Source organism: Drosophila ficusphila, unplaced genomic scaffold (genome assembly GCF_018152265.1).
Source record: "Drosophila ficusphila isolate 14025-0441.05 unplaced genomic scaffold, ASM1815226v1 contig_414, whole genome shotgun sequence".
NCBI lineage: Eukaryota > Metazoa > Arthropoda > Insecta > Diptera > Drosophilidae > Drosophila > Drosophila ficusphila.
Genome location: NW_025064328.1, coordinates 8,207,077 through 8,226,484, shown reverse-complemented (window position 1 = coordinate 8,226,484; position 19,408 = coordinate 8,207,077). Strand labels below are relative to the sequence as shown.

At 40.8% G+C, this 19,408-nt stretch overlaps 3 protein-coding genes across 5 annotated transcripts; 1 reads left to right on the top strand and 2 right to left on the bottom strand.

Moving 5' to 3' along the window:
* Positions 1-1,125: 1,125 nt before the first annotated feature.
* LOC108090265 (prohormone-3) lies at positions 1,126-6,302 on the top strand. Its single transcript, XM_017188873.2, has 6 exons — positions 1,126-1,140; positions 3,699-4,043; positions 4,717-4,843; positions 5,417-5,645; positions 5,705-5,810; positions 5,893-6,302. The coding sequence occupies exons 2-6, from the start codon at positions 3,783-3,785 to the stop codon at positions 5,905-5,907; spliced, it is 738 nt and encodes a 245-aa protein (XP_017044362.1). The 5' UTR covers positions 1,126-1,140; positions 3,699-3,782; the 3' UTR covers positions 5,908-6,302.
* Positions 6,303-6,791: 489 nt separating this feature from the next.
* LOC108090449 (TGF-beta receptor type-1) lies at positions 6,792-18,638 on the bottom strand. 3 transcript variants are annotated; one of them, XM_017189132.2, is made up of 8 exons: positions 17,973-18,638; positions 17,573-17,899; positions 15,929-16,046; positions 15,612-15,826; positions 10,299-10,526; positions 10,000-10,233; positions 9,404-9,927; positions 6,792-9,339 (listed from the first exon to the last, which is right to left on the bottom strand). In XM_017189132.2, exons 1-8 carry the CDS (start codon positions 18,250-18,252, stop codon positions 9,157-9,159), a joined length of 2,109 nt encoding a protein of 702 aa, XP_017044621.1. In that variant the 5' UTR covers positions 18,253-18,638; the 3' UTR covers positions 6,792-9,156. The 3 variants fall into 3 exon arrangements, with proteins under 3 accessions (XP_017044621.1, XP_017044622.1, XP_017044623.1); XM_017189133.2 differs by lacking the exon at positions 15,612-15,826 and adding an exon at positions 14,977-15,122; XM_017189134.2 differs by lacking the exon at positions 15,612-15,826 and adding an exon at positions 13,667-13,794.
* A 94-nt stretch (positions 18,639-18,732) lies between these two features.
* On the bottom strand, positions 18,733-19,345 carry LOC108090520 (mitochondrial import receptor subunit TOM7 homolog). Its single transcript, XM_017189239.2, has 2 exons — positions 19,090-19,345; positions 18,733-18,978 (listed from the first exon to the last, which is right to left on the bottom strand). The coding sequence occupies exons 1-2, from the start codon at positions 19,187-19,189 to the stop codon at positions 18,914-18,916; spliced, it is 165 nt and encodes a 54-aa protein (XP_017044728.1). The 5' UTR covers positions 19,190-19,345; the 3' UTR covers positions 18,733-18,913.
* Between the last annotated feature and the right edge of the window lie 63 nt (positions 19,346-19,408).

Sequence of the window (19,408 nt, the reverse complement as noted above, 5' to 3'; positions counted from 1 at the left end):
TTTTACGACGCTGCCCGTCAGTTCCACAAAAATCAAACTAAAGCAATGGAATTCTAGATATATACTGACGCGGGAACCTTGATGCAATTTCCGCCCCACGAAGCTCACTTTACTACATTCTGAAATTGCCACTGTACTCAGCCCCCTGCATTTCCCGCACTCGGAATACTCAAAGTTGTTGAGTCAGAGAGTGTCTGCCCCAGCTTGCCCAGCTAGAACGCTGCTGGTAAACTGAAAACAAGGTTAACACTTTAAGTCTCAGACAATTTCGTTTTGCATCTGGACTGTCCAGGATTCAACAAAGGGGTTGCTTAAAAAATTATTCTGTTTTTTGTAGCTAAAGTATATTGCAAAACTTGTTGCAATTTAAAGATAAATCTAGTAATTAACGATTCATAATGGTAAGCACAGCCGTAGTTACTCAAAGATCAAATGTTTTAATTATAACTATTTATAATTTTAAATTTAACTTGTTAACCTTTAAATTTATCTTGATTTTCAATGATAATGACCAATGACCTAATTGCATCTTAAACCCGGATGAAATTGTAAAAGCTACACTCCAAAACTGTTAAAGTTTTAAAACCCATAAGTTTATTACCACTAGTGCAGGTGCAACAATATTTTCTTCCCCTCATCGCAAGTGGCTGAGATCATTTGCATATTGAATATTCAACATGAAGGGCGCTCTGCGCAAAGGAGCAGTGAGTGGCATGACCATACAATCCTCATTATACTGATGCATAAAATGTCCTGCAGGGCAGGCTCCTTTCATCTCGATTTGGTAACCAAATTGCGTGCTTTCCGTTTAACAGATTTGCCTGTAGGACAGCCAGTTCTTGCCAAGAATTCCTTGCTGTTAACATGAAAAGCCTCATTAAATTTGCATTGTAGCCACAAATCACAGTGACGTCACGGCCACAATTTAAACATCTACACCACACCATGCCAAAAATATGCGGGTGTGTGCTTCATTAAAATTGATTCCTAGGAGCTTTGGCTGCGCCACAAACACACTTAATTCATAAAAATCCAACCGAAAGCTCGGCTGGCCAAAAAGCTCTGTGGCAACAGCTAGCCGACAGGTGTTGTTTCAGCCAACTCAGACAGTCAGTAGCCGACAGGACGAGCTGCCAGCAGGTATGTGCCACTCAGAACCCATCCTCCAGCCCGCTGGCATTCCGTGAAAGTGAAAGTTGACACGTGTATCGCATTTGGTGTACCTGATTCACTTCTGGGAACAGGAGAAGGGCGCGGCGAGGTGATGCAACTAATGCAACTGCACTTTAATCGCATCTGTGGGCGTGTCGCAATCAAATTCCACCAACGTCGGCCTAATTTCAAATCAGCAGGCTTTGCTACGTTTTTTTGTGCGGCGGAAAATTAAGAGCTGTTCGGCATTTGATCAAATTTCTAATCTTGAGAACGGGATAAGTTTCGGGAAATAGGATATGGTATGAAAGGCATATCGTGAGCGGTAAAGTGTGTAATTTTAATCTTATTTAAGTGCACGACTAACTTTTGGTAATTAAATTTGTACTTTAGCTTTTATAAAATTTATTGCGAGCCTGAAAATGTTAAGAATGGTATTATTTAAACAAAAAAATAATAATAAAAATTAAAAAAAAAAATTCAATCATTAAGTTTCCAACATTTTACATTGATAAACATAACACTTTCCCAAATAACTCAAAAAATCAAAGTCGCACAAGACTATATTAAACTGTTTTAAAATTGCCCAAAGCTAATTTCCTAATACCTGATTCATTAGATTGTAATAACTTATTATGAATGTACATCAAAAAGAAAACATACTTATGCTAAAACCCTAGTGAGAAGACTTTTTAAGTTGGCAAAATTCATAGCAAGCATATTTTCCGCAGAGGTCAACTTTCAGCACAAGCTGATGCTCAATTAGGAAACTTTTATCAACTCATCGCCCTAATGCATCCAAACTCTAGCCACCTTCCAATGATTGGTAAAGTTTGGCCAATTGTGTAAAATATCGCAGAAAAACCGACTAATTGCAAAACTTTCAAGTGCCCCAAAGCAATTAGCCACATTCAGCGGTTGGAATGGACGGAAGCCAAAGTTTTGCAATCGCCAGAAATAGCAGTTTGACACTTTCCACCTGATAAGAAGTCAAACCTGAATGTCTAAACGGCACTTAGTAAATTAAGAAAAAAGAACATGGATACATTTTAATTTTCTTACCTGCCAACCGAAAACCGTCCATATTTAGCTGGAACGCAATTAGTCCAGATTTAATAACCGGCTATGGATGGTTAATTGTGAATATTGTCCACGGCGGAAAAGGGGCGAAATGCCAGGCAACAAACCCGAGAAGTTGGTTGACAAGAGCTTTTGACAAGCCCGTCCGGTTAAAGTAGGGAAAAGTAATTAACAGAACGCCAAAAGAAAACCAAAAAGGACTCTATCTTGCGCGGTCTACTCCATTTGCTTGTGCCACCTCCAAGACCACGAGCATTAACTAAATTGCTTTCCCACGCCGGAAAAACGTTTTCCATTGCCTTTGGCGAGTCAACAGCCTTTCATTCATTTAATTATTTATGCCAGAGTGCTAACAACTGTTGCCAATCGACCAGGTCAAAGCCTGAAACTCAATGTCAGCCATCAAGGTTGCCCATTACGGAAGCAATTCAGCTGGCTAATAATATAAATTGCCGCCCCCATAAGTAGGCAGTTATATTTAACATTTTGTCCAAGTCAGTTTTCCAAACAGATTGATGTTTGTATCGTAAAATAGGGGTATCTAAATGCTATAATTGGCTACTAGGTCCCAGCTACTGGGCGTGGGCAGAACATTAAGTGAGGAACAAAGGGACAGCTCTACAACTTAGTTTGTTTATGGCAAATAATCCACTTTAGGAACTCAGTTAAAAGCTGGGTATGTTAAAACTTGAAATTCATTCGGTAGAAGCTTTTGTATAAATTGTTTTAATTGTTTCTCCTAGGGGAAAACTGAATACAATTAACATGCATTTTTAAAAGGAAAGGAAATTGTACTTTTGAGTTTGTGTATTCCCGCAGGCATGTTAACTTCCATCGTTTCGCTTTGACTTGAGAACATAATTCACTTTTAAAGTTGCTGGGGAAAATAAGTAGCTTCAAATTGTTTTTAAAAATAATAATTTCGACCTTAATTTTTATTATGAGCTTGTGAAGATCTCACAATACAAAGTTCCTGCAAAAATGAAATCAAATTACAATGTCTAAAGTTGCGTTACGTGTGTTGTAAGCTTTCTCGACCTTATTTGGATTCTAACTGACTGTCAAATTTAGCTTACTTACACAAGTAAGTGAAACGGCCATAATTTGATGTATTAACTGCTAACCGCCGACATGTGCTCATTACGATTTATATATGCCACATTCATCCGGCAATAAAAATGGAGCTATGACAGGGAGGCGCAGTCTAAGAATACATAAATTAAGGCACAGCCGGTAATAACACTAAAAGCAAGCCGACAATTTTAATGAGCCGCCTGACAGGGAAATTGCCAGGAGCCGTTAACGGAACCGCCGAGGCGACTCCGGGCTAGGAGGCAGCGATTTATATGCCGCACGCTCCGCTCGAGCGCATGTACACGGAAATTTGCTCATCCCGGAGGGCAGCAATCGACTCCCGGCTAGGCATACGTTTTAATTAAGCGTGTTCTCGGTTTTCGTTGCCACAGCTCACCGGGGAACAGGCAAGAGGCCACAGAAGGTGGCATCAGCAACAGGCATTCCACGGACGACAATGTACTAACGTGGCCGCCATGAGCAACACTCCGAGGTGGGCAGCCGTGCTGCTCCTCCTGGTATTCTCCCATCAGCTGGACACCTCTCTAGCCACGGCCCCCTCCTCGTTTCCATCCGGAAACGCCTGGCAGCGAGCACTCTTCGGTCGCGATTCGCGCAACCTGATGCACCGCAGAGCCCCGTTCCCCATTGCCGGAGATCTGGACTTGAACGACTACCTGGGCGCTTATTCCGCCGTGGAGCAGGAACCACACCAACCTGTTCCGATGCCACAGCAGGTAAGTTGGGTGGGTGGAATAGCGGGTAATTGCAGAGCGGAACCACGGAGCATTTAACCACTAACACAGATAGATGGATAAGCAATGGTTGCTCCCGGCAAACAAACTAATTTTATTTATCGAAACTCTAAGCTAAAAATTAAAATGTTGAGATGCTCCACGGTGAATTACGGTGAAAAAGTTAAGACACTTCTAAACGAGGGTACTCAGTGCAATAAAAAAGGGCTAAGTCTCTCGAGATCATTTAAAATGTCACTCCGACTAAATGTCTTAAGTTTTATTAATATCTTGAAACTCTTTTAGAACAAAATGTATTAAAAACATTGACCTTTTAGCAACCCCACTAACTGAAAATTGTATGGCCTGTGCACACTTAACTGCGTATACGCAATATTGACATGTCGCAAATAGCCGTAGGCATTCACCACAGTGTTTTGCAGCAAATTGAAATTGAAACGACCGTTCTCGTATGGTTTATTTGCCACTTGGCTCACCGATCACAATCAAGGGTAAAGTTCAAAGGGCACAGCGATGCTAAAATTAATTAACGCTCGACAAGTGTCAGCGTTATTGATAACCGACTGCTGCAGCGCAGTGAGGGGGAAATATAACGCATACGTACGCTTTAACAAATGCCACTCTAATTGCCACCTCATTCGACCCTTCCCTATAGCTGCGCCAGCAGACCGAAGTTTACGGAATTGTGGAGCCGCTGATTGAGGACACGCCCTGCGCCGACCGCGCCTGTCTCCTCAACGAGGACTGCTGTCCCTCCGGGGTCTGCGTCAACACATACGGCGGTAAGTTGGCCTAATTGCATTGCTGCACCCTTCCGTTTTATCCTTTACACTGAGAAATGCATTTGTGGAGGTTGAGCACAACCTACTAGAGCTTAAAAACCAGGTGTTTACCTGGTTTACCGGTTTCCTAATTAAAGTTTTATTGTGTGCAAAACCTATATTATTTTAACGGTTTCAGAATAACAAATAAGACTCATCCATTGACTTTTTATTACTTTTAATAACTAAATTTAAAAACTATATATCATTTTGATTGCCTTTAACAAAAATAAAATTGTTAACCCCTTAAATAGCAGTCCGTTTTCCCATATAAGCCTGATTAAAAAACCAAGAATATTTTTCCACGAATAAAGATTTATTTGCTGTAGTGATTTCACGTCTTAAAATTTAAATTAAATAAAAACAATTGGCACCTATTATGTGCTTACATGAAAGTAGACATCGCTATACCTGTCAAATGCGAAATCAACAAAAACAAGTTTTTAAAAACATAATAATTTTCGTTTAGGTTTTAGGCTAATACTAAAAAATAATAAATACCTAATTTTCTTGAGTGTTCGAAATATTTGGCAGAGGGAAAATGCGTTTACGTGTTTGGGCGTCAGCGTGATTTATGCCAGCGGCATGCTGATTGTCCTCAGGGCAGCGCCTGCATGCTGGTCGCCCAGGAGGGCATCTGGAGATGCGAGACGGATGCGGAATCGGGAGGAGCCACGTCGATCCTGGAGGACATATTCGGGTTGAAGCAAAGGCAACCGCTGGGCAGCGAGTGCAGCAGCAGCAGCGACTGCCAGGTGATCAAGTAAGTTCTTGAGAGTCGTTGAAGTAGGCACGGTCAATGGTAACTATTAAATATTTTAGTGGCATGTGTTGCCAGCAACAGCGGTTGCACCACCGAGCAGCCATTAAGCTGAGCTGTGGCTATTTCCGCGATGCCTTCGACTGTGTGGACATGGTCGGAACCGAGGTGAGGAGTCAATGCAGAATTGATAAACCCCTAAATGACTACTAATAATGTATGTTCTTTATTATAAACACTCTTTAAACAGCACCACCGGAATTAAGAAGCACACTCCCTCTGTAAAGAAGCTCAGAAAATCGATAACAGATGATGTACCAGAAAACTTATTGAAGTATATTCCGAAGAATTATTTCAATATTGCAACATACCCAATTATTAAACGAATACATATCAAGTAAAAATTGCTGTAGTTCAAAGCAATTGGATTTAAATAATCTGCTTATGAATATTTATTATTACTCAAACGATCTTAGATATCTAAATGTGTTTTTAGTAGAAACTCCAAATATACTGACTGAGGCATTCAATGTTATTTATCAAAAGAAGGGAATTTCAATGAAACTTCACCATATTCAAGCAAAAGTTAAATCGTTTCACATCTAAATGTAAATCGAATACAATAAAGAATTAGCAAAGATCTGCATTTTAACTCGAAAACACTCTTTAAAATGAGGCTAGAAAGAGGATGGCAGGTGCAATTCCTTACAGAAAGTATTATAATTTGGATCCAGTCGGAGAATCTCCAAACCTACTAAGAAAAAACATTTCCAACAAAATCGTCGTAATATAACCACTAGCGTGTTAACTTTTTCCTTTTTAAATAAACCTATTTTATTAATTCATACTTGTTTCTTAAATCACACCAAATTATCTATGCGATAGGATGCCCACGGCAAGTATGAATTCTAAATAAGATTTTTTTTCAGCTTCACAAAGAATAAGTAATGCATGCACCCACGCTTTTTACCCAAGTACTTTTTAAAAACATTCAAACCCCAAAAACCAAATGCCCAGGAATATTTATAAGGATGAATGGGACAAAACAAACACATAAATTAAATTAAAAATACTTTACAAGCCCACAAAATTTTATATTAATTAAGCAGACGACTGAAATAAGAAAAATAAACAACAAACGTAAAAATGTATTTTACAAATATTTTCGGTTTGGTTTTATTTTTGTATTTTTATTTAAAGTGCCAGTAAAAACGCAGCTTAAAGCTAAAAGTTAGACTCTGTTTACACTTTCAACGCTTTTGTTTTTAACATTACACCCAAGTAAATCATTCCTCCCTTTATCTCTCATTGCCTTTCTATATATCTCTTTTGATCCAATCCATTTATGATTAATACACATTACAAATGCTGTCGCCCTTAACTTTATGGCTGAGACACTTTTCGCTTACTTGAGCCTAACATAATTCGCACAAAGTTCATCGTTTTAGATCTTCAAATCTTTAAAAAATTTGAACCAAAATTATGTTTGCCAGCAAAATAGGATTTATTTTTGTAAAATTAATTTTTATATGTTTTGCGCATTGTTTAAGTCTTTTGTTGATTTTGTGTTCTTCGGTTTTAATTGAATCTTAAACTCAGTTCAATGTAAGTTGTTTTTGGTTTGGATCAGGGACTAAGGTCGTGGGTTTTAGGAAGTGCCCCATTTCGGAGGTTGTTTTGTGGGTTTGTCTTAGAGAACAACTTTCGGCTAAAACTTAGCTTGGAACACAGTCAAACATTAATCAATTACCGCGATATATTGTGTTCGACTCGCACGTACCAACTATTTACAGATTTTATAATTACAGGAATAGAATGGTTTCAAAAACTAAATTTACGTACGCGAATACAGCTAAAAATATTTTGTTTAGATTTTTTTCCCAAAGAAATCGATTGTGTTCGTACAGGAAATGATTAACTTTAGTAGGCTTAAAATAAAATAGGAAAATAAATTTCGCAGGCCGAAAGTATAACAATATGTACTTATAATAATAACCCTAATTACAATCTTGCATGCACTGGTCGTACCAGCTTACTCGCTTACTCTTAGCTTACATCGAAATGATTAAAACGTTAATTAATGTTTACTTTAATCTCTCAGCTGGCGTGTGTAATATGGGTTGAGGAATCATGGGTTGTGTTGAATCTACTATTGCATTCTGGTAGAGGATTGTGTTTACAGGTATATGTTGATAAAGGACTCATTTAGCTTTATGGCATTTAATGTGAGAAATTAATTACTTTATGATAAACATATTGTTTAACCCGGAATAAGCACCCTAAACTGTGTGTGCAGTGACTAAAATTATTGGTTTAGGTTTGTTCACGAAACATTTAGTTCCTTAGAATTTACAATGTAAGCAAATATAGTATACAATTCATTAATAAATATACCATACACTTTTTAGTTATAATATAGTTTTGTTTACTTTGCTTTATTATTTGTGGCTACAATAAAATAGGAAGAACAAGCTTTGGTTATAAGAACAAGAAACAAAATAAGTCGAAGGTCACATGGATGTGCGAAATATGGATATGGATAGATGAAATAACAAAAATAATAGGCATGCGTGAGGATGAACATGCAACCAATGCTGGTTGAATGCCAGGGTCGAGAGTTTCACATAAACAATTTCAAACATTTGTAACTTAAGTTTACAGAAAGATGCTCTTCCATCGATATGGGTGTATACTTATGGGAGAAGGGCTTGGAATATATTAAGCTTAGGAGGCACAGCAGCAGCAATAGCGACGTGGGCATGGCAAGCTGTACGTGAGCAGGCGGCGCACCAAATTGCGATTCTTTTAATTTTATTTTTACGTTACGATTTCCTGAGTTTATCAACGCCTATCTATTAGTTGATGCCTAAAACGTTTAATTCTCTTCTCTGTGAATGATCTGGTTGTGGCGGTTCTTTGAATATTTTCTATATTACAGGCGAAAGGGCCCCGCGACTTGAATCTATTTTCTCACTGCTTTCCACTGCTGCTCAGTCTTGACAAAGTCTTACTGTATTTTTCGTTTTGTATTTATCGGTTTGTTAGCTGGGTTCCCTCGTTCTCGAACAGGATTTATAAAAAATATATATTTTGTGTATATAAGGTGTTTGTTGGTTTGTTGGTACATAACTAGGCCCTAATTGGTAGCTCTAATGGCAGTGCGGCAGATTCCTTTGGGCGCCGCTTTGCTCACGCTGCCAGGAAACAAGCGAATCTCAGCGAAAATGTCGACGAAGGTTATGTACAATAGTTCAGGATGGTATAAACGCAAAATCAATAACGAGCTCGTTCTGTTTGGTAACAAAGCAAAGCATTGGAAACGTTAAGCATGAGTTAGCACTTAATATTTACAATTTTCTTTGTATTTCATTTCTTAACGGGTTTCTGGAACTGCTTCGCAGGCGCTGCCAGGACATTTAAGGTAACACGGGGCCAGGTTACAGGTTGCTAATGTATGTCTTCCCCCGATTCCGTCGATCGGGACTCGGGGCTACTCGTCGAACTAGAGCCACAATCAGTTCTTGACCTTGTCCTCCACACTGATGCTAGCAAGTGTCTTTTTGATGCGCAGCGCTGTCAAGCGGGCCACGGGATTTGGATACCAGCACTCCTTCATTACCTTGGCCATGTTGTGCAGCACATCGGAGGCGTGCCAGCGATTTGGAATGTTTGGGCGGCTCTTCTCAATACAAACGACCTGAAAGAATATTAAAAATAGTTGATCAGCTGCATTTTTTACTTTTAACACATCACAGACTGACCTTCTTCATCTCCTCGATGCTGGGATCTGGCTGCACGGCATCGTAGTATGGCAACTGGTACTCATCGTATATCATGCCCATGTTGCAGCGACGTGCAATCTCCCAGAGGATCAGACCGAAGGCGTAAACATCAGCCCGCTTGTACGAGTCAAAGTGCTGGTCATTCATGCTCTCGTCCAGCACCTCGGGCGCCATGTAGCGCTTGGTGCCGACCCGATGCGTTGAGGGTATGTCAACTGAGTCATTTTTTTCCACGTGGCGCACGGCTAGTCCCAAATCACCGATAGCACAGCTCAGGTTTGACTTGACCAGTATGTTCTTGGACTTGAGATCGCGATGGGCGATGGCGGGCTTGCCGCGAGTGCCCACAATGTCCATGTGCAGATGGGCCAGCCCAGTGGCAATACTCAGCGACATGTTCAACATGGTGTTTGTGTCCACGGTGTGTGTGGTCAAATAATCAAAGAGCGATCCGTTCTCGTGGTAGTCGGTTACCAGCCACAACTGTGTCCAAGTTCCATTATCTGAACGAAAATCGGTTTAAAACAAATGTTAGCATTTGGGATATATTAAAGAGGCTAGGCTGATAGGCTCACCCTTGTTGTCAGCAGCTATGAAGCCCAGAATGTTCTCGTGCCGGAGCATTACCGTCTGGTAGATTTCCGCTTCGCGGAACCATGAGCACTCCTCGCGACTAGAGAAGATTTTAACTGCCACATTCTCACCGCGCCAGCGACCACGCCAGACCTCACCGAAACGTCCCTTTCCGATTACGTGGCACAGCTGCACCTGGCGGGCAATGGATCTCTGCACCAGCAGGGGCAGTCCAGCTAAAAAGCAAGGGGCAGAATTAGTCAAAGCTAAAGATGGTAACTTATCCCCCCATGGAACTCACCCGAACCCGAACCGGAGGTGGTCATCTCGATGATGTCGTGGATGGTGGTGTTGCCGTTCAGTATGGGATCGTACACGGAATCCTCCTTGGCAAAAGGCCTGCCGCTCGCCAACCGCTTGCGACGTTGGCAATAGTACCAAGTACTGGTGCCCGTGAGGCAAATGAAGAGGGTAATTCCCAGGATGATGGCCACAAATTCCCAGCTGGTCAGACGATGGGGCACATAATCTGGACGGGATCCAAGAAGAGTTTCGTTATTTAAAGCAGACAAGATATACTCCATGAAGTTGTGATTGAATTAATGGAAAATAAATACAGAGAATGCAGAATGTTAGTCAATCAATTGAGAGTGGCATGCAGGAAGCCGTTAACAAGTAAATGTGCGTGAAAACAGTAAGAAATCAGGGTGCAATAACGAAACGAAACAAATCCAAACCCGAAAAGCTCATTCCAATCACGGTTAGCGGTTAATAATAGTTAAATGTAATAATTTATTTACATACACAGCACTGACCTGCACATGAATTTTTCTAGTTATTTACAAACCTTTGCATACCAACGGCAACGGGCTTAAAACTACTTCAAAACTACTAAATAATGAAAAACGTATCAACGAGAATAAACGCATTTTTGACTGTTTACAAACACAGAAAACATACCAAGTCCAAACCCGATTATCAACCGAGATATTCCGCAGACGAACTAATACACTCACACACAAACATACCAACCTCCCACTGAACAAACACAAAAGTGCAATGGAAATGAGCGAAAAACTACTGAAAACAATATTAATAAATATGCCGCTCCGACGCTTCAGTACCCTTTCAGAAGTTGTACATTGACTTTAACCAAAGACTATAGAATATCAAGATGTTGCATCCCATACAAAAAATTTTTCGTTTCTGTTTCGAGCTTCATGATGGGGTCGGTCGGGGTAAAAAGGGAAAATCTAAAAATAGAAACACGACGAACTGCTGCTTTCGGCTTTCGTCTTCGTTTTTAATATTCGTCGTGTTCCCAAAGTGGAAATTTGTTCACAGCTGACAATTTTCAGTTTATCAGGCTTTATACACTTTACAGTAGTTGAAGGGTATATCAGACTTGTAAAGCATTATTATTTTATTTTCTTTAATTTTCATTTAAATCATAATTTTTCGTTTATAATAATTAAATTAAAGAATTCATAGGTGCAATATTAATAATGTTCCTTATTCAGATAATTGTGTCGTTAAATTTTCACACATGCGCGTGTACATACGCGTGTTAGGGTATTTTGCTGCTCACCATGATACAATTATACAAGGTAGTCCACTCGGCTTGCCGAAGTCGTTCGGTTTTGGTCCCTTATTTTCAGTGCGTGCCGCTTGTCAAACTGAAGCACAATGTAGCCGTTTCACTCACACTCACTTGACAAAGTTAAATTAGGGGACTATGGATTTTGCCGAGTGGACTACCGTGTATAATTGTATCAGGCTGTTCACCACTTGCATGAACGCAAAAAAAATTATAAAAACAAAAAATTGAAAAAAAAATGTAAAAATAAAATAATTAATTAATTTACACAAAAAAAAAAAAAAAAAAAAAACAATTTATGATATGGCTGGGCTCGGCGGGGATACGAACCCGGGCCTTCATGTACACGAGGCATAGAATCTACCACAACACCACTAGGCTTCATGAAGCGGGGCGAACTAATTGAGTATATGGTCTTAGCTGCCTTTAAAAGTGCAAAGTCATGTGGGTCCCCATATCAAGACCCACCATAGAACGATTTTTTTGAGGTCATGCAACATCTTGATATTCTATAGTCTTTGCTTTAACCCATTCAAACTTGGAGAAATCATTTTCTCACTAGAGCTTAGTCTACAACATAAACATTAAACAAAAGTTTAGAAAAGAAATTCCAGAAATAATAACTTTTTAAAAATGTCCATGTTAATTTGAAGTAAACTTATTTTGGGATTGCTCTTTTTTATAAATTTGTATTTTTATCTAAAAGAAGTCTTAAAATTAAACAGCATGGATCCTCTTAATTAATTGCAGATAAGCTTTTCAGACTGCAATAAATAATAAGTTGTATATTTCAACACTTTATGAGTGGGCTAATGGAACTTCTGCTAGGGTAAGGTATAAAAAAGCGGCAGACGGCGGGTAAAAAATGCGGCCATTAATGAATGAAATGAGAGAACGTTGACTGCAACTTGCAGTTGCAACTGCAGCTTTCAAAGCGGCATTGCACATGAATGAATGGCGAGAAACTGCATAAACAGAAAAAAGGGCAGACACACAAATACACACACACACACACCCTGAACCAAGCACAGAGCACCGAGACACGCCGGCACAGACAGTTGGAGGAGCGGGCGGACAATGGAGGGAGTTAACGAGGGGGCAAACAAGGCCATCGTCTGCAGGGGCTTCTTGAAACTCCACCTTCTTCTCCTGTTTGGTGGTTGGATGGTTGGGTGGTTGAGTGGTTGGGTGCTTGGTGTTGTTGCCAGTAAAGGCCCTTGAGACGGGTTTGTTGTTGCTTTGAATGCCTTGCTTACTTCCTTCTCAAATGCGTTTTTAACAAGTCAATACGATGATGACGCAAAAGGTCAGCAGACAAAATAACTCAGTTGACAGGTGAAAGGTTGCGGCCTAAATAAGGGGTGGAGGTTGCGTGGTGGTGGTGCCGTGGGCCAGCAGACGAGGCCACCGACAAGGTAACATTGTGGTGCGTATGATTCACTTGAGATGTGGCAAAGACGGTCAACGAATAAACAAGGACAAACCATCGAAACAACGAATTGGAACGAGCGAAATAAAACCCAGCTTTCCCATTTTATTCCCAATTGAATTTAATTAAATTTAATAAAGCTACTAATATAAGAATAAGAATTAGATATTAAAATTCGATAGTTCGGTAGAAACGAATGACAATGAATAATTGTATCTTCAAGATCTTCTTTGTAATTGACAATTTGCTGGCTGTTTAATAATTAATTTATAATATAAAACTATAATTTTTAACGAAATAAAATGGGAAAACAGGGTCGGTGGTTTCGTACCTATTCTCCCCTCGAAGGACAAACAAGGACGCAAACTGGGGTGGGATGGGGGTGGTCGCTTAAAGCGTGGTTGTGCGAAGCCGTGTGTGTGTGTGTTAGCCAGGTATGCTTATGCGAGTATGCGTTTCTTGTGTGAATTCGATGCGATACAAATTCGAGTATACCAAAAAAAACTACTCAAATGAGGTGGTGCAATGGCATGGGCGTGGCTACTTCGATGGCTGGTGGGTTGGATTTTTGGGTGGCGGTGGGGGTGGTTGTGTTGGTGTTGGGTGTTGGGTGGCGTTGTTGGCGGTGCATTGCTGATCTCACCTGGTATGACACCACTGTAATTTGCACGCGTATTGCAAAAATCTTCGGTGCAGCACTTTGAGGAGGCTGTCTCCGAATTAAATTTGCACGGGGTCGGATCTTCGGGTGGCAACTGGTTTGTTATGCATCTACATACATAATATTTAGTTGGATTTTGCTTTTATCTACTAGATTGCTTTAGCAGGTGTTTTTTTTTTTTTAGTACTACATCTAAATTAGGTTCTAGTTCTCGGGGTAGTTGGAGATTAGCACTTGTTCTGGTTGTTCTTGTTGTAGTTGTTGCGGTGTGCAGTTGAGAAGAAGCTATTGTTACCACTTACAAGCTAAAATGTAGCAGCAGCTTTTGTTTATTTATTTTTGGTGGTAGCTCAGCCAGGAAGGGGGTTGGGTTGATTGTTGCAGCTGCAGCAGGTGGATTCAGTTGTGTTTTGGGTGCAAAGGCAGTAAGCAGAGACTGTCGACCATCAAAATGCCAGAGAAATGTGGGAGGAACCACTGCCAAATGTGGGGTCGGTTTCTTTTACACCAGGTTGCAAGGCAAGTTCCGCGTTTCACTTTCGGGACATTAAATCCAAATTAGGTTCTGCCAGCGTCAATTTACCATTTATTTATTTAAATAACTCAAAAGTGAAAATCGGAACAAATCTGCTTGTTTCAAACAAGAAGACAAGAAAACATAGTTTAGAAACCACGTTTCTTATTAACCCTAAAACCATTAGGATTGTAAAATAACCCCAAATTCGTATATTGCCAGAGAATTTCGTAAATGGGGAACAATATTCTTGAAAAGCAATAGATTTCCCGTGGAAAGATAGCGAACAAGTAATGCCCCCAGGACACAAAAAGTCGCCCATTCAGTAAAAGTCAAATATCTACAAACTACAAACACGATTCGAATTTGCAAAGATACTTTGGCATGCATAGAGTTACGTGTAATTTATTAGGATAAGGTGTAAGCTGGATTCCGTATAAGATTTATGGTGTGTGTTTGTGCCACGGGGAAAAGCAAAATAAAAGAAAACAGTGTAAACAGAGGAAAATAGAGGTGGGAGCCCGAAAAGCGGAAAAAAGTGCAAATAGTTAAGTTAAATAATAAACTTGAGGGCAACTCTTTGGCATTGAGCCGACCTGAAGAATAAGAGACTATACTAAACCAAAAATATTATTACAAATTATTGCATTGTTATTACTTTAATCATATTGATGCAGTGCATAATTAGAAAGAGTGAATTAGAGAAAGAGTGCAAACTAAAGAGAGAAATTGTATTGTAGTTGGTTGTGTGGTTGTTGTTACTTGAATGTGGCAATACCTGTTTCAAATATCCTCTTCATAATCTCATTTTTATTGCAGAAATCACTCTGACAGCAATCAATCCTAAACGAATTTAATTTTTCGTTACTGGTAAGACATTCAAGGGGAAATTTCCGCTGCATATTGTATTTCACAGTAAGGCACCTACGTCACCGTGAAATAATGCAAACGAGCGGGGATTTATTCGATTTAGTCGATTTAGTCGAGTGGAGGCCGAAGGGAGCGAAGATAATTCGGGAGATATAGAAATATAACAATTAAACGAAATTAGTATTGCTTGGCATTGGTGGTTGGTTTGCTGCTTCTGCTGCTGTGGTTGCTCTGCCTTCGGCTTGTTGCTAATTGAGATTTCAGTCTGGTTAGTAGCAATAAAAGTATTATAATTATATTTAAAACAATGTCTAAAACGCCACTCTGGTTTTCAGAAGGTCATCATTAGTAGTGCTCTGCATTTCGGGTTATGATCATTTCAAAAAACTTCAACTCAACGAGCATAAGTGGTGGGAAAACAGTCCAAAGTATGATCAAAACTGGGCAACTTGTTGTTGAACGGCGTGCGAGTGAACAGAAAAAGAGGGAGCAGTCAGAAGGGAAAGGGTTTAAGGAGCGAAACACGTGCAGAAGCGCACGCACCTTCGACGCCGACCGACGACCCGAGCTGATGCCTCAAAGGATTAGATGGCTGGTCCTTCGTCTTGGGCCGCAGGAAACGGTTGCAGAAGTCACTGTCGTTGCAGCAGGCGTGGGCACCTCTCCGTCCCACCGGCCGAGCCGTGGGTCCGCCGTGCAAACCATCGTTGCACCAAATGAAGCGGCCCGGCGGAAAGCTCTGCGACATATTCAGACATCTGCACCGTAGGTCATTCGGATCAGATATATTCACTCTGGCTGCTCTGGGGGCAAGTGCTAACCTACTCGACGGCCTGTTCCCTTGGCCGCAGGGGACTCACCTGTAACTGAAGAGGATGGTGTCGTCCGCGTTTTTCTCCACCGACGTGAAGCAGTAGCCGTCAGTCTCGCATATGTAGTTCTTTTCCTTGCAAATGTCGCAGTGGCACTTGATCATTCCTGCGAGTTAAAGAAGGAAAACTTGACTATTAGATAAATGTTTTAAAACATGAAGCAATTTTCTAAATTAAATAAATTTAATATGGAGAAAGTTTTGACCAGATAAAAAGTTTTTAATGATGGTTTTTAAGCAATGAAAAAATTATTTCATAAATAAAACAAAATATGGGTTTAACAAGGTATTAATGAATAAAGTCAATGCTAAGGACTTTCAGCTCTTTCTTAAAAATGTCAATGCCTTGTCCGCCTTGAAAACACAGAGATAGTAATTAATATAGTAAGGTTAAAAGTAAAGTATAGTATAGTATAGTATAGTATAGTAAAGTTAAAAGGCCGAAACCTATGCGAATTTTATTAAAACTGCCACTGGTTATGTTTACAAATAACTAAATTATCGTGTTTGAAAAATGCCCACACTCCGACTGAATCAAATCAATCAATTAGGTGCTGCCAGAAATTAACTAATTAGAGAACGAAGATCTATAAATCAACCGTTTGCGGATTGGTATTTCCTTCGACTTCAGCCACAAGTTGGGTTTTGCTATAACCATGCCCCGGGGCACCTGGCTGGGCACACGCTCGCCCAGACAGACATCCACATCCACATCCACCGACACAGCCGAGAGCGTGATGAAACAAAAACAAAACCATTTAGCATTAACAAAGCAGACGCGGAGAAGACAAGTGCAAAGTGGAGGGCCAGACAATGCGACCAGTTTTTCCTTGCCCCGGCTGCGAGAATCCAGTGCTTAGGCCTGCTTTTTTTTTCTATTTTGTTGTACCGACTGCAGTTGCAAGTGCCCGAGTGCAGCGAGGAAATGCATCCAGACGTGGGGGTGTCTGCTGCCAGGCAGCGTTGGAGTGGGCCATGAGAGCTGTCTGGCGCAGCTCATTGACACCACACCGAAAGCTGACGTCACGAGATGGGAACGGAATTGGTATCGGAGCCAGAGACGGAGACGGAGACGGAGACGAAGACGAAGACGGCCGTTTAAAAGAATTCAGAGTCTTTGAGGTGTTACAGTCACGCGATATACACACAGAGAATTGATCACAATGCTATTAAATTCGTGCACTTGAAACTTTCTATTTAAGCTTATAATATCGAAATATAAAACGCTTATAAGGAAGGTTATTAACCTAGCTTAATTCTGCTCACAGTTTCTGCCACTTAAATATTATTCGCTTATCATTAATTATTTTGGATTTATTTAATTTTACTTAAAGTGGCAAACTGTATATATCCACTACAAACCAATACAAAAATCCCGGTACTAAAAAAGGATGTATAAGTATTTGTTTGTTTCGTTTTTTTTTTTCCCACCTTCAAAAAAAATAAACAAAAATATTTAAACTTTCCATTTTATCAAGTGGAGTTAATCCAAATAGAGTTCAAATAAAACGTGCGAAAGTAAAAACGGGGCCGGTCAATTAATCTAATTGTTTCTGTTTATCAAATTATGATTTTCCGAGACTTACTTTATCGCTCAGTGTGCTCTTCGTTTATAAGGCATTCTGGGACTTACTTTCTGGTTTCTTGGCGCTAGGCTGAGCTACGTAGATGGGCAGTTGGGGGGCAGCGGTGACAAGTGCTCCGGATCCGTCACCGTCTTGCGGCAGCAGCATGGTGACAGCCGTGCCATTGTTGCCGTTGTTGTTATTGTTGTCGTGGCTCCTGTTATCAGCGGAAAGCGACAATGATGGCGATTGATAAGCCAAGCCAGCTGTTCCATTCGGCGCCTTTACCGCTGGCGGCACCCTTGTCGTCGGTGACCATTTTCCAGAATGGGATGTTGCAGGATCGGACCGGGAGCCATTCAGACTGGTGTCCATCACATACTCAATGGGGGAGGCTGCTCGGGCGGGGGAAGACATTTTAGGTTAGTTTCGCACCTGATTCGGACTGACAGAGCCCTGGGAACTCACCGCAAACGGAGGCGCCGAGCAGAGCGCCCAGGAAGATTAGCCGGGGTGCAGATAACATATTTTGTTCTCGCATCGATAGTGTGCGACTCGAGTTATTGTTATTGTTTGCTGCCTGTAGGCTTTTCTTTTGTTTTCCGCGATCGCACGCACACGCGCGTCGCAAGTTCAAAGTCTGTGGCCTGCAAACGAGCTTGTTCCGTGCAGGTGAAGGAGTGGCAGGAGCAGGAGGAGCGGCCGAAGGACACCGCAGACAGCCACTAATTGGCCCCGAATTGCGCATTTATCGCGTAGGACCCGCACCCGCGGAAGCTCACATTTTGCGAGGGCATTATATATATTTGGTAAGCCGATTCATACGATTTTCGAATTTCGACTGGGCTCGCACTATCAAACTCAAACTCCACACTCCGCCCAATTTGCTTGGAAAAACTGCTTCACATTTCACGGACGAGGGCGACTTTTCAGGCGGATTTTCATCACGTGATTTCGGGCAGCGGCGCGGGCAAATAACAAAAATTTTTTGTTTCGCGAGATGGCTGGCACTCTTGGGTGTCCAGTCCAACCGTTTGTTTGTATTAATTGCTGTTATTTTGTGTGAAATATACAATTTTGCGCTGCGAAAAAACCGCGCTGGTGTGTGTGGATTTGCAAACAGTGTGACCGCATCTGCGATAGTGCGACCAACTTGGGCTGTCTAAAAAATACAGTCACCCGCCAGTAAATACGATGAAAATACCCAAACAAAAAACTTCTTCGACAATTATGTGTTTTAGTAGGAAGTTCATTGTTTTAAGGATACATGGCAAAATTTTAATTTTTTTGTAACAGAAATTTATTTCCAATAAGTGCAGGTACTGCGCAGGTGCCCAGAAATCCAATCTGAAACAAAATGCAGGGCACGAGACGGGGAAATGTTTGTGTTGAGGTCGGATGGTTTTTTTTTATTGCCACAACAGGCTGAAAACGTTCAACGGCGGCATTCCGGGCTCGGCTCCCTTCATAAAGCCTGCAAAAATACAAAATAGACAAAATCAATACCGGATAACAGCATTTCCAGACTTCTTCTTCTTACCATCCGCGTGTGGATGGGCAGATAAAAACATGAATGAGAACTTACCCAAATACAGAACCAGGGGGACGAATCCCCAATGCAATCCTGTCTGAACGACATCTACCACAACTCCCAGACGCTCCTTGACTCCCTCGGAAAGCTCCATTTCGTGGGGATATTAAATTTAGCTCGTTCTGCGAATTATGAAATAAAATCCAATGCACCGACTGAGAAGCTAGTGTTGTCAAACGGCCCCTTTTTCGACAGGAAAACAGCTGATAGCAACTGGAACGAAACGACAAACTTTTCTTATTTTTTAAGAAAGCTCTTTCACAGGCTGCTGATCCTAAATACGTTATATAAAGCTACTGTTATAAAAATAAAG

Coding starts and splice junctions, on each gene's coding strand:
- LOC108090265 (XM_017188873.2), top strand. CDS start 3,783: ATGAGCAACACTCCGAGGTGGGCAGCCGTGCTGCTCCTCCTGGTATTC. Junction 4,044..4,716: donor CTGTTCCGATGCCACAGCAG/GTAAGTTGGGTG, acceptor CCTTCCCTATAG/CTGCGCCAGCAGACCGAAGT. Junction 4,844..5,416: donor CTGCGTCAACACATACGGCG/GTAAGTTGGCCT, acceptor AATATTTGGCAG/AGGGAAAATGCGTTTACGTG.
- LOC108090449 (XM_017189132.2), bottom strand. CDS start 18,252: ATGCGCAATTCGGGGCCAATTAGTGGCTGTCTGCGGTGTCCTTCGGCC. Junction 15,827..15,928: donor ACCATCCTCTTCAGTTACAG/GTGAGTCCCCTG, acceptor CCTACGGTGCAG/ATGTCTGAATATGTCGCAGA. Junction 10,234..10,298: donor CACCTCCGGTTCGGGTTCGG/GTGAGTTCCATG, acceptor CTTGCTTTTTAG/CTGGACTGCCCCTGCTGGTG.
- LOC108090520 (XM_017189239.2), bottom strand. CDS start 19,189: ATGGAGCTTTCCGAGGGAGTCAAGGAGCGTCTGGGAGTTGTGGTAGAT. Junction 18,979..19,089: donor CCCCCTGGTTCTGTATTTGG/GTAAGTTCTCAT, acceptor GTATTTTTGCAG/GCTTTATGAAGGGAGCCGAG.